Source organism: Arachis stenosperma, chromosome 10 (assembly GCF_014773155.1).
Source record: "Arachis stenosperma cultivar V10309 chromosome 10, arast.V10309.gnm1.PFL2, whole genome shotgun sequence".
Taxonomy (NCBI): Eukaryota; Viridiplantae; Streptophyta; class Magnoliopsida; order Fabales; family Fabaceae; genus Arachis; species Arachis stenosperma.
The window spans coordinates 49,892,639-49,904,762 of NC_080386.1; the positions used below are offsets into that span (position 1 = coordinate 49,892,639).

The window sequence follows — 12,124 nt, forward strand, 5'->3', positions numbered from 1 at the left end:
AATTTTAAAGAAAAAGGAGGTTTAAGGTTTTGAACGAAAACTTGATTTTTATGAACTTTGGTAGTCCATAACTCGAACCTCAAATTTTGGATGAAGATGAGTTTTGTTTCAAATCAAAGAGGTTTTTATAAGCTTGAGAACAGTATAAATTTTGTGAAAATCCGAATCTTGTAGAGGAAGTTATGGATGCCAAAAATCTAGTGCAAAAAAAAACTGAAAATTTTTAAATACAACAGAATTAGAATTTCTGGTGTGTTCCTACGCACACTGATGTGCGCACAAACCCAGCAGTAGCAACAACTTCACTTGTGCGCACGCACACCTGGTATTTTACAGAAAAAGTGCGTACGCACGCCATGGTGCGCACGCGCATACCGGGGTATGTTTTTCGCTAGTGGCGCTCGCATAGGTGAGGCGCACGCACACTAAGTAGTTCCTGGTTGGTGTGCGCACGCACACATTCGTTCGCACGCACATGCTCTGCCTTTCACAAACTGTGTGCACGTACACCTGTATGCGTCCGCACACACTCTGTTTTTCCAGCACTTGTATTTTTATGATTCAAACATAATTTCGAACTTCTAAACCTCTATTTTTATCCTTTTAACCCTAGATCTTATTAGTAAGCTTAGTAATTAGTTGAAGTTAGGAAATTGAGGTAACTTGGGGATGAAGAAAAGAGGTAAACATGATGAATTCTAAGAGAATGATGTGAAGGTTAAAAATAGTTATGATGCTATGGCTATGATGAATGATTACATGATGAATATGAACGGTTATGAATATTATGCGACTTATGAAATTAATGATATCTGAGATACGAGTTTCCTTGGGAAACAGAACCATGGCTTGCCACCACGTGTTCCAAGTTGAAACTCGAAACTCTGTTGACCCTACGTTGTAAGGGTGACCGGGCACGTATAAATTCCTGGGAATGGATATCCCCCATTGAGTGAGTTATATATGAATGTATGAATTATGAATGAAATGAAAAAATCTATGCATAGACTCATGTGGATACACGACGAGAGACAGTCTAAGGTTTTCGGACTTGTCGGGTTGGCTGGATAACCAACAGGTGAGCCTCATCAGCCATAGGATAGGCATACATCATGTGCATTCTATTTGTTTTGTCTGTTATGCATTACTTGGGATTGCCTAACTGTATATATAATATGCTAACTGTTATATTTGCTACCTGCACTACCTGTTCACTACTTGTTCTTAAAATTGTTTGGTTGTTTGTATCTGCTAAATCATTGGTGATGGAGGAGCGGAGGAAAGGTGGGTCAGTTCGGCGTTATAGTTAAGTTTAAGTAGATAAGTTTAGAATTCCGTAGAATATCTACCCTTTTTCATGGATTCTGTTTAAAATTAAGCTTTATGACTGAGTGATGGTGTTATAGGATTGCCTTCGGCATTCCCAGGACCATATATATATATGCATGGCACCTTTACCATGCTGAGAACCCTCGGTTCTCACCCCATACTGTGTTATTGTTTTCAGATGCAGGTCGAGAGGCTCCTCGCTAGGCGTTTGGATTCCTGAAGTGGAGTAGTCCCTGAGTTCTTTTGATTATCAATTTATATATATATATATATATATATATATATATATATGTACTTAGCTTTCTCTCCAAGAAACTTGTTTATTTTGTCCCTCTTAGAGGTTTAAGGAGAGTTAAGGTTTTATTTCTGTATTTTGGGATACTTGTATATGTATGTAAATATTCTCCGGCCAGCCTTGGCTTCGCAGGCAGAGTCAGGAGCTAGTTATGCTGTATTCTTGGCTATCTATCCACTCTTTCGCTTATTCATATCTATGATCTTTAGGTTTCTTAGCCTACAAGTAAACACGTTTCCTGAGCGTTGCACTTTTTATTTTGCGATTTTGTTTTACCCTTCCTTCAAAGGCTCCTAGCTATAAATCATTTTGCTATATTATATAAATATATTTTTCTTTTAGAGGTGATAGTGCCTCGCCACCTCTGTTTTACATCCTAGGTTTAAAGCTCTGTGTGGTAGGGTGTTACAAGTTGGACATCGAGCTCTTGACATAAAAGCTGGTAAATTTTCAAAAAAGCCCAAGAACTCAGGTGAAGTTGGGAAGGAGCGACATTACAAGTCCAGAGGATATTCGTCTCAAAGTTAGAAAAAGGAAGCTTAATACCTAACATTGAGGAAAAAATCACACGCATAGAAAAAAAAGGCGCTCCGAGTTGTCTAAAGGAGGGAAACACACTCTCTCCTCAGGATCTAACACTATTATCTCATAATTTCACTCATCTTCCTAACTTTCACGTAGCCTATGGTGTCTACAAAATACATCGACGTACTCTTTATCAACTACGGAAATAGGAGTAAGGACAGTAGTATCTACCCAAGATAACAAAGAAGGTGGGACTTTCGATGACATGTTGACAATTACATACTGAGACATAAAAGCTACACCTACAAGTACAAAGTAAACAAGTCATCACTAAAGAGCTTGGACACCAGTAAAGTAAATTGGGCAAGAGAAATCAAATGCAAAATGCGATTTGAAAAATATCTTTTCGAAACCAACAGAAATGGCATCTCTCTTGTGCCAACAGAATCGACGCCATTGGGGGCAACACAAATAAATTCAACAGTCACAAATGGCTATAGTCCCTCAAAACTCCAGAAACACTGTTCAAATTCATCACAAACGACAAAATTGTTTCGAAAAAGGGTTTGTGACAGATAAAAGGAAATCTAAAGCTCGCATCATTAATAACCATTCCCAATTATTTTCAAATACCATTTAGAACATTCTCAAGGAACACATAATAGCTAAGATACAAATAAAAGCTCATAAAAACGCCAATTTTGATGAAATTCGAAGAATGGAATAGCACGTCAAGTAGCAAAGTCACGGACAATCCTCGTCACTAAGAACTCTTTCGAACGAATCAAGATAAAAAAATCTTGAAAAAACAAAAGCAGTTATGAAGCAAACAAATAAAGGAAATGAGGGAGTTTTTTCAATAAAGGAAGCAAAGGAAGCGTTTCGGAAATGAGAAGGAGAAGAGGAAGAGTGCGAAGCATTTTATAAGAGAGAAGGGGCAAAATAGTCATTTCATACCCCTCTTTAAAGCCATGCACGGATCTTAAAGGAAATTCCGTGTAATGTTCGCCCCTCATTTAAAGAGGCAACGTTCAAAATTTCAAAACACGTCGAGTACTTGACCTCCTGAAGGCGGTGTACCCGACATCATAACAGAAACCATATAATGCTTGAATCCGACCTCATGAAAAGCCCAGACTCAAGCAGAGGTACTGTTCATACCTTGACCCAAATTATAAAGCCAGGCGCAATAAAGACAAAAGGTCTACCCCAAAGGATGCGATCCAACAGAAAAATGGTTGGTCTTGATTGGCATTGCTCCTGGTTCATCGGAGGTATATTTCTTATGCCTACTATATTAGATTATTAGGTCAGGTGGAATACATTTCAACTATGCCATAGTTTTTTTAGCTCATATTTTCTTTTTTTTATATGTATTGTTGCTGGGATTATTTGTGTATAATTGTACCTCAGTTATTATCTTGTTAATGTGATGTTTACAAGCCTGATCTACTTTATTTGTGCTTGCTGTTGTTTTACCATAGAGGCCACAATTGGTGAAGGAAAACATACAACTTTAATCTGTGGATTAGCAGCATAGTTAGGCTTTTGAAGCTCATGCTGCATCTTTTGCGCAATTTAAGGTGAGATTTGATATGATTATGCGCTCCTACACTTATTTATTGATCACCTGAATAATTGCATACTTTGACTGCTATATGTTGGATGAAATTTAATTTTTCTTTTGGATAGGTTCCTGGAAATGATAATCCTTCAGTTTTGATATCTTTTGCCACAAAGACACTTAATGCTGGTCAAATTATATTGAAGCTGCATGTTATTGAGCTGGATGCATAGCCAAGTCTACATATTTTTGCCTCTCACACCTGTCTCCTATGTTTTTATTCTATGGCAACATGAGTGTTACACAAACATGTTTTGTAGTACCAAGTTACATGTCCTCTCCTGATTTTTCAAATTTAAATCCCAGTGATACTGATAATGATGAACATTTGTAGCCGTGATGGGTAATGAGTTAAAGAGGCAGCAATTTTTTGAAAAGTCATGAGGACAAGTGGTAAACTTGCATTTGGTAGTTTGATGTCATAAATCCATAAGTTATATGTTGAAATCGGTCAGGGCTCCTGAGGATGAATAGGATATTTTAAAATTGAACTTTTTGTATCATTGTATTAGCTGTGATTAAATTTTTCTCTGGAGTCTAACCTGTTAATCTATCAAATTTGTTTTCATGGTTATATGAAGTTAGGGTTTTAAACATTGAAAATGCTTGCATAATTGTGGGAAATGGGAGAGCATTGCGATGTATTTTGTATCAGGATTACTGAGAACTATAGCTGGTTTTGATGTTGTCTAGGTGATCGTGGACCGACTAACGAAGTCAGCTCACTTTTTACCCATTTGGATGAGCTATACCCTTGAGGAGCTAGCACGTTTATACATCAAAGAGATTGTGAGACTTCACGGTGTGCCTACCACTATAATTTCTGACAGAGATTCTTGTTTCATTTCAAGATTCTGGGGTGCATTCCAAAGAGCTTTTGGAACCCGGTTAAGCTTGAGTACAGCTTACCATCCTTAAACAGATAGTCAGTCTGAGAGGACGATCCAAACCCTAGAAGATATGTTGAGGGCTTATGTTTTGGACCAACAGGCGAGCTGGAATCGGTACATGCCTCTAGTGGAGTTTGTATACAATAACAACTACCATGTGAGCATCGGAATGGCTCCGTATGAGGCTCTGTATAGGAGAAGTGTCAATCTCGCTATGCTGGTATGAAGCTGGAGAGAAAAGCTTATTGGGACTTGAGATGATAGCTGAAACTACTATACAAGTCAAGAAAATTCGAGATAGGATGCTCACTGCTCAGAGCCGTCTGAAGAGTTATGCCGATCAGAAGTGGAAGCCCTTAGAGTTTGAGAAAGGAGACCATGTTTTCTTTAAGATTACTCCAACAACAGGAGTAGGTAGAGCGATTAAAACGAAGAAGCTGAATCCTCGATACATCGGTCCGTTTCAGATTCTTGAGCGGGTTGGACTGGTGGCATATCAGATAGCTCTACCACATCACCTTTCGAACCTTCACGACGTATTTCATGTGTTGCAGCTTCAGAAGTATACTCCTGATGCTAGCCATATGTTAGAACCTGAATCGATTCAATTAAAGGAAGATTTAACACTCCACGTGACTCCGGTCAGAACTGATGACACGAGTATTAAACGGTTACGCGGAAAGGAAGTTTCATTATTCAAAGTTGCGTGGAGTCAGGCTGGTATTGAGGAGCACACTTGGAAACTTGAGTCAGAGATGCGAACAGACTACCCACACCTATTCTCAGGTAACTAAATTCGAATTTTGTCGGCAAAATTTCTATTTAGGTGGGGAGAATGTAAAACCCGGTTAATTAATGAATAATTAGCTCATAAATTAAAATTTATTCCTGAGAATTTAAAATGTGAATTTTTATGGCTTAATATGATAGAGAAAATTAAAAAGAAAATTTTGACACTAATTTTAAAGAATTTGGCCCAAAATTGGGCCGAATGGGCCAAACCGGACCAATCGGGCCTGTATTGGGCCTTTGGCCCAACCCAATAGCCAATTAAGTGAAGGGCACAGCCCTTCTTTCCCCGCATGAAACATAAACACGCTGAAAGGGAAAGAGGGGAGCATGAAATCCTTGCCCTCATTCAATTCAAACGTCATTTGATCACAACTTTTGATTTGGAGCTTCGATCGCCGCACCATTTGTAGCCACGCGACCGCAGCGTTGAAGTCTACAAAGCCCACAACTTTATTCAAGAGGTAAGCCATGAATATCTCTCTAATTTCTCAGCCCTTGAATTCGAAATTATTGGGTAAAATGTGTTAAGATTTTGAGTTTTTGATGTTATAGGATCCAATTAGTTTGAGGGGAAAGCTTAATCTTGCCTCTTTGATCCTTGAATATAGTAAGATTCTCAACCCCTAAGTCAAATACTTGAGTTGTTATGATTAGATATTGAGTTTGTATGTATGGGTGCATATTATGTGTGTTAGGCAAGGTATATATGTAAATGGATTAGAGCTTGATGGAGATTTTGGGAGCTTGAGGTCATTTGCAAGCTAGAAATCTGATCTTGGAGGTGTTGGAGTCTTGAGAGTTGAGGAAGAGTTGAATTGGAGGTGTTCTGGGTTGAGCGGAGAATCGGCCAAGGTATGGTTTCGATTTCCTGTATCTAAAATATAATGTAATGTGAAAACTTAGGCTAGAGACCCTAGGATAGGAATTGAACTTGAGATGTTGTTGATTGGTTATAATGGACTGTGTTGCGGCCCAGCCCGGATGGTCCCGTGACCGACCCGACCGGTACGCACCATTGCCGGGTCCAGACGACTGCCCCGCGGGGCACCACACGCCCGATCCTTGACCCGGGCGCCTTTTCTCCTGGGTGCCAGCTCACCTAGCAACAGCTAGCAAGGGGAAGCTTCACGGAAGGTGGGTCTGCCCATGCGGGGCCCACCTCTGACAAAGTATATATGGATAGGGTCCTACCCCTCTCCCAAGGTACGTCATCACAACTTTTCTCGTTTACTGCCTGTACCCCACACTGACTTGAGCATCGGAGTGTCGTCGCAGGTGGCACCCCCCTCAACTCGTTAAGAGATTGGGAGGACGACAGCTAACACAAATTGTCCCTAGGACTCAGACCAAGACAGGACCCATCTTCACACCCAACCAACAACTCGAACCGTCCGGTAGACCAACTAATCGAACATCGGCACCGTCTGTGAGGACCAAACCCACGAACAAGGATGGACTTTGTTTATGTTCCTGGTGGGACTGGCGGCGGAGCCAGTTCCGGAGGAGAGGGAATAGACCCCCAGAGGCGGTAGGGTAGCCGCTGAGGCTACTACTCGCGAGGGCACCAGGTCCACCCCGCGGCGAACTGAGGGGCGACCCTTTAGAGGAACAGGCAGCGACAGCACCAGAATATTACAAGAGCTGCGCCATAGGATATAAAACCTGGAACGAGAAGTTGCCAACCGTGAAAGTCGTCAGCCGACCCCCAGTCAAGAACTTGCTCGGTCCATGCAAAGAGGAGAAAGAAGTCTCTGAAGAAGTCACTCTAGGTGCACTCCGACCCCTCGGACAGAATCAGAATGCCCAGAAAGCAGAGAGGCGCCGAGGAGACGACGAGATCCCCTGGTCTACTCCCGATCACCGACAACTAATACCGAAGAAGACTGGGAAGCGGGCAGAGAACGAGGAATAAGGACCAGACCACACCAAGAACATTACAGGGAAAGGGCAAGGAGAACTCGGCCTAACAGGGAGTGTAGTAAGGAAAGACCAAGACGAACCCAACAACCGGTGGTTCTGGGGGCGACCTCCTTCCACCACTCGAACCTCAGAGTTCAGCTGCCAAAGCACTTCGACAAGCCGACAGATATGAGGTATGATGGTACACAAGATCCCCAGGAATATCTAACGGCCTTTGAGGCCAGGATGAACCTGGAAGGGGTAGATGATGAAGTAAGGTGCCGCGCTTTCCTAGTAACCTTAGTGGGGCCAACGATCTGGGGATTTAATGCCCTCCCCTAGGGCTCCATAACCGCGTTTGCCGATATCAGTCGCACCTTCTTGGCCCAGTTCACGACGCGTATCGCCAAAGCAAAACACCCGATTAACCTGCTAGGAGTAAGTCAACGAACCGGCGAGCCGACCACGAAGTACCTTGACAGATTTAATGATGAGTGCCTGGAGATTGACGGCCTAACTGATTCGGTGGCCAGTTTGTGCCTAACCAATGGACTACTAAATGAGGATTTCAGAAAACAGCTTACCACCAAGCCTGTCTGGACAATGCAAGAAATTCAAAACGTAGCCGGATAGTACATCAATGATGAAGAAGTAAGCCGGTTCGTTGCAGCCAATAAACGGCAGCCTGCATACTCTAATGCCTGCCAATCTGGCGGCGGGGAAAGGTATAAGGAACACTCCAGAGACGGAGGATCGGCCAAGACCTCCAAACCCTTCCCCCAGGTTAGGAAGTTCACCCACTACACCCCCTGGCAGCTCCAATAGTTGATGTGTATCAGCAAATTGCAGACAAGGACATCTTGTCGAAGCCCCGACAACTCAAGGACAGGACGAGAGGAAACAAGAACCTTTATTGCGATTATCACAAGAGTTATGGCCACAAAACCCAAGACTGTTTTGACCTGAAAGACACCCTGGAGCAGGACATTCGAGAAGAAAAGTTGGCCAAGTTCTTCCACCTAATAAGGGAACCAAGGAGGAGGGACCGGTCAACTGAGGACAAGAGTCGCACCGTAAGGCAAAGACGGGAACCCGAGGAGGACAGTGAGCATGGCCTCACTGTAGTAAATGTGGTTATTGGAAGGAACGTCCCGCCCAGATCGAAATCGGCGAGCAAGAAGGACGCAAAGGTCTTAGCTATGTCTTCAGGCCCCACGCCGACCTCCCGGAGGGTACCCTCAATATCCTTCGGCCCCGAAGACCAATGGTTTGACGAGGTCGCGGAGAACCCGCCAATGGTGATCACGGCTAGGGTAGGCACCGGCCTAGTGAAGCGGATCTTGGTGGAGACAGGGGCTGACTCCAATATCATGTTCCGTAATGTATTTGATGCTCTGGGAATACAGGATACTGACCTGAAAGGCCATCAACATGGCGTGGTAGGCCTAGGCAATAATTTCATCAAGCCGGACGATGTAGTTTCCCTCCCGATCTCCATTGGCGGAGGCAGGGGAAGAGGTTGCTAATGCCGGAGTTCGTTATCTTAAGGGACTCCACGGCCTACAACCTCATCCTAGGGAGGAAATCCATCAATGAGTTTGGGGCGGTGATCTATACCAAGCTATTGTTAATGAAGTTTGTAGCTGATGATGGATCAGTGGGGACCATCAGGGGCGACCTGGAGACGGCAGTCGCATGCGACAATGCTAGCCTTTCTCTGAGATGAAAGAACCCCTGATAGAGATGATCAGAGCCAACGATGACTTATTTGCCTAGACACCGGCCGACATGTCGGGTATAGACCCCCAATTCATGTCACACCAGCTAGCCGTGAGACCGGAGGCAAAGCCAGTGGCCCAAAGGAGGAGAAAAATGTCCTAGGAAAGGGCAGAAGAGGTGGCCAAATAGACGGCCAGCCTACTAGAAGCGGGCTTCATCCGGGCTTCAAGCAATTCAAAGAAATAGTCTCGGCACCGCCCTTCCTTGCGAGGCCTAAGAAAGGAGAAGTGCTATACTTGTACTTGGCAGTAACCGATGAGGCCTTGGCAGTGGTTTTGGTGCGAGAAGAGGGGAAGGCCCAGCAACCAATATACTTTGTGAGTAAAAGCACTACAAGGAGTAGAGCTAAGGTATAGCAAACTGGAGAAAGTGACATATGCTCTCCAGACATCGTCGCGCAGGCTGCGACAATACTTTCAAGGACATCAAGTAATCGTCAAGATGGATCAGGCAATACGACAAGTACTCCAGAAACCCGATCTGGCAGGTAGAATGATGACTTGGGCTATCGAACTCTCCCAATATGACTTACAGTATGAACCCAGACACGCGATCAAGGCTCAAGCCATGGCTGATTTCCTGGTAGAAGTAAGAGGGGACCCTGCCGGGACACCGAGCACACAGTGGAAGCTCCATGTGGACGGGGCATCCAACCAAATGTTTGGAGGAGCAGGAATCATCTTGGAAAACCCAGCTGGAGTTGTATGCGAGCAGTTAGTCAAATTTGATTTCCTGGTATCGAATGACCAAGCAGAGTATGAGGCCCTCCTGGGCAGCCTAGTTCTAGCAAGGGAGGTCAGAGCCACAAGACTGGAAGTGTGTAGCGACTCGCAGGTCGTTACTTTTCAAATCAATGGGACCTACCAAGCCAGAGACTCACTGTTATAGAAGTATGTGGGGAAGGTCAATGAGTTAAGCAAACAATTTGAGGAGGTCACAGTCCAACATGTTCCGAGAGAAAGAAACACACGGGCAGACCTCCTGTCCAAGCTAGCGAGGAAAAAACCAGGGACTGGCAACCGGTCTCTCATTCAAGGTTTGATAAAAGAACCAGCAGTGGTCTTACAGCTGACACAATTAGAACCCTCTTGGATGGACCCGATCATCGAATTTCTAGAGAAGGCAAAGCTCCCCAGCGACGAGAAGGTGGCCAAAACAATAAGGCGGGAAGCGGCCAAGTATGCAATCATACAGGGCCTGTTGTTTAAAAAAGGAATTAGCCAACCACTGCTGAAATGCCTGCGCCCCGACCAAACGGAGTACGTCCTCCGGGAAGTCCACGAAGGATGCTGCAGTCACCACATCAGAGGCAAGGCCTTAGCCAGGAAGCTCATCAGAGTCAGATATTACTGGCCTTCCATGATGGCGGATTCTAAGGAGTTCGTAAGAAGGTCCAAGAGATGCCAGGAAAGTTCCAACTTCTACAAAGCGCCCGTAATTGAACTCAGCCTTCTCACGGCTTCCCGACCCTTCTCACAATGGGGAATTGACCTACTGGGACACTTCCCGGTCGGGCCAGGAAAAGTCAAGTACCTGATAGTGGCGATTGATTACTACACAAAATGGATAGAGGCAGAGCCATTGGCCAGCATATCCTTGGCAAATTATCGAAGGTTCGTTTGGAGATAGATAACAGCAAGGTTCGGCATCCCAGACGCCGTCATCTTGGATAACAGGATGCAGTTCGCTGATAAAAAATTTGGAGAATTCCTAGCCGGTTTGGGAGTAAAGCAAAAGTTCTCGTCAGTTGAGCATCCCCAAACCAATGGACAAGTTGAGGCTGCAAACAAGATCATCCTGCAGGGCCTCAAGAAGCGACTCGACCAGAAGAAGGAAGCGTGGCCAGACGAGCTGGCCTCGATTCTCTGGTCCTACCGCACAACCCAACAGTCAGCCACCGGGGAAATGCCTTTCCGCCTCACGTATGGGGTGGATGCAATAATACCCGTGGAAATCGGTGAGCCGAGCCCACGACTACTCTTGGGAGGAGTCGAAGAGGCCGTGGAAAAGGACTTAGTGGACGAAGCGAGGAAGATGGCCCATCTATCAGAAATGGCGCTAAAGCAAATGATGGCCATGCGCTACAATGCCAAGGTGCTCAAAAGAGAGTTCGAATAGGACGACCTAGTCTTAAAGCGCAACGACATCGGGACGCCGACGATAGGGCAAGGAAAACAGGCGACAAACTGGGAAGGCCCTTATAGGGTGAGAGAAGTGCTCGGCAGCGGCGCGTATAAATTAGAGCGGCTGGACGGCAAAGTGATACCTAGGACATGGAACGTGGTTAACCTAAGGAGATTCTATCCCTAGCAGTCGAGGCACGCTAGACGAGTAAGAGTTTTACCGGTTTAACCACGTCAGTAAGATTTGCATTGCTGTATGCGGGATCATTAGACTTGTGATAACTGTTTATGCTATCTGTGGTTACAAGCTTGTTTATGCTATTTTTGATTGTCGCTTATATTATCTTATTTTTGCCCACATTTACGTTATTCGGCTTTGTCATACGTCGTTGATCTTTTCGAAATTTATCAAAACGGAAAATCGGGATCGATCACCCCGGTAACCCAAAAAATAAAAAGAAATAAAGGTAGAAGGCCACGACTGCCAAGCGATACGTTTAATGACCAATAAAAAGGTAAGAGACAATGACGGTAGAGAAGCTATTAGTTACATATATGCCAAAAACGGCAACCAAGTTCACCACAACTACCTTGTTACACATAACAAAAACGGCAATCAAACTAGCCAAAAGTATATAAAATCTACATATTACAAAAAACGAAGTACCAAGGCAAGACCAAATCACTTCTTCAAGATGTCGACAATTTTCCCATCCTTGATGGTCCTGAAGACGCTAACAGCTGAGGTGTCGAAGTCGGGAGCCAACAACTTCACCTGAGCCTTGAGGGCCTCCTCAGTCATCAAGATGGTGCTCTTCCCTTGCTTGACGGTCTCCTTGTATTTCCTTTTCAGTTCGGTCACCTCGTC

At 44.3% G+C, this 12,124-nt stretch overlaps 1 protein-coding gene across 1 annotated transcript; it reads left to right on the top strand.

Moving 5' to 3' along the window:
- The first annotated feature begins 9,574 nt into the window (after positions 1-9,574).
- On the top strand, positions 9,575-10,762 carry LOC130957060 (uncharacterized). The gene is made up of 2 exons (XM_057883959.1): positions 9,575-9,928; positions 10,022-10,762. Exons 1-2 carry the CDS (start codon positions 9,575-9,577, stop codon positions 10,760-10,762), a joined length of 1,095 nt encoding a protein of 364 aa, XP_057739942.1.
- Positions 10,763-12,124: the final 1,362 nt, after the last annotated feature.

Coding starts and splice junctions, on each gene's coding strand:
- LOC130957060 (XM_057883959.1), top strand. CDS start 9,575: ATGGATCAGGCAATACGACAAGTACTCCAGAAACCCGATCTGGCAGGT. Junction 9,929..10,021: donor GCCTAGTTCTAGCAAGGGAG/GTCAGAGCCACA, acceptor TCACTGTTATAG/AAGTATGTGGGGAAGGTCAA.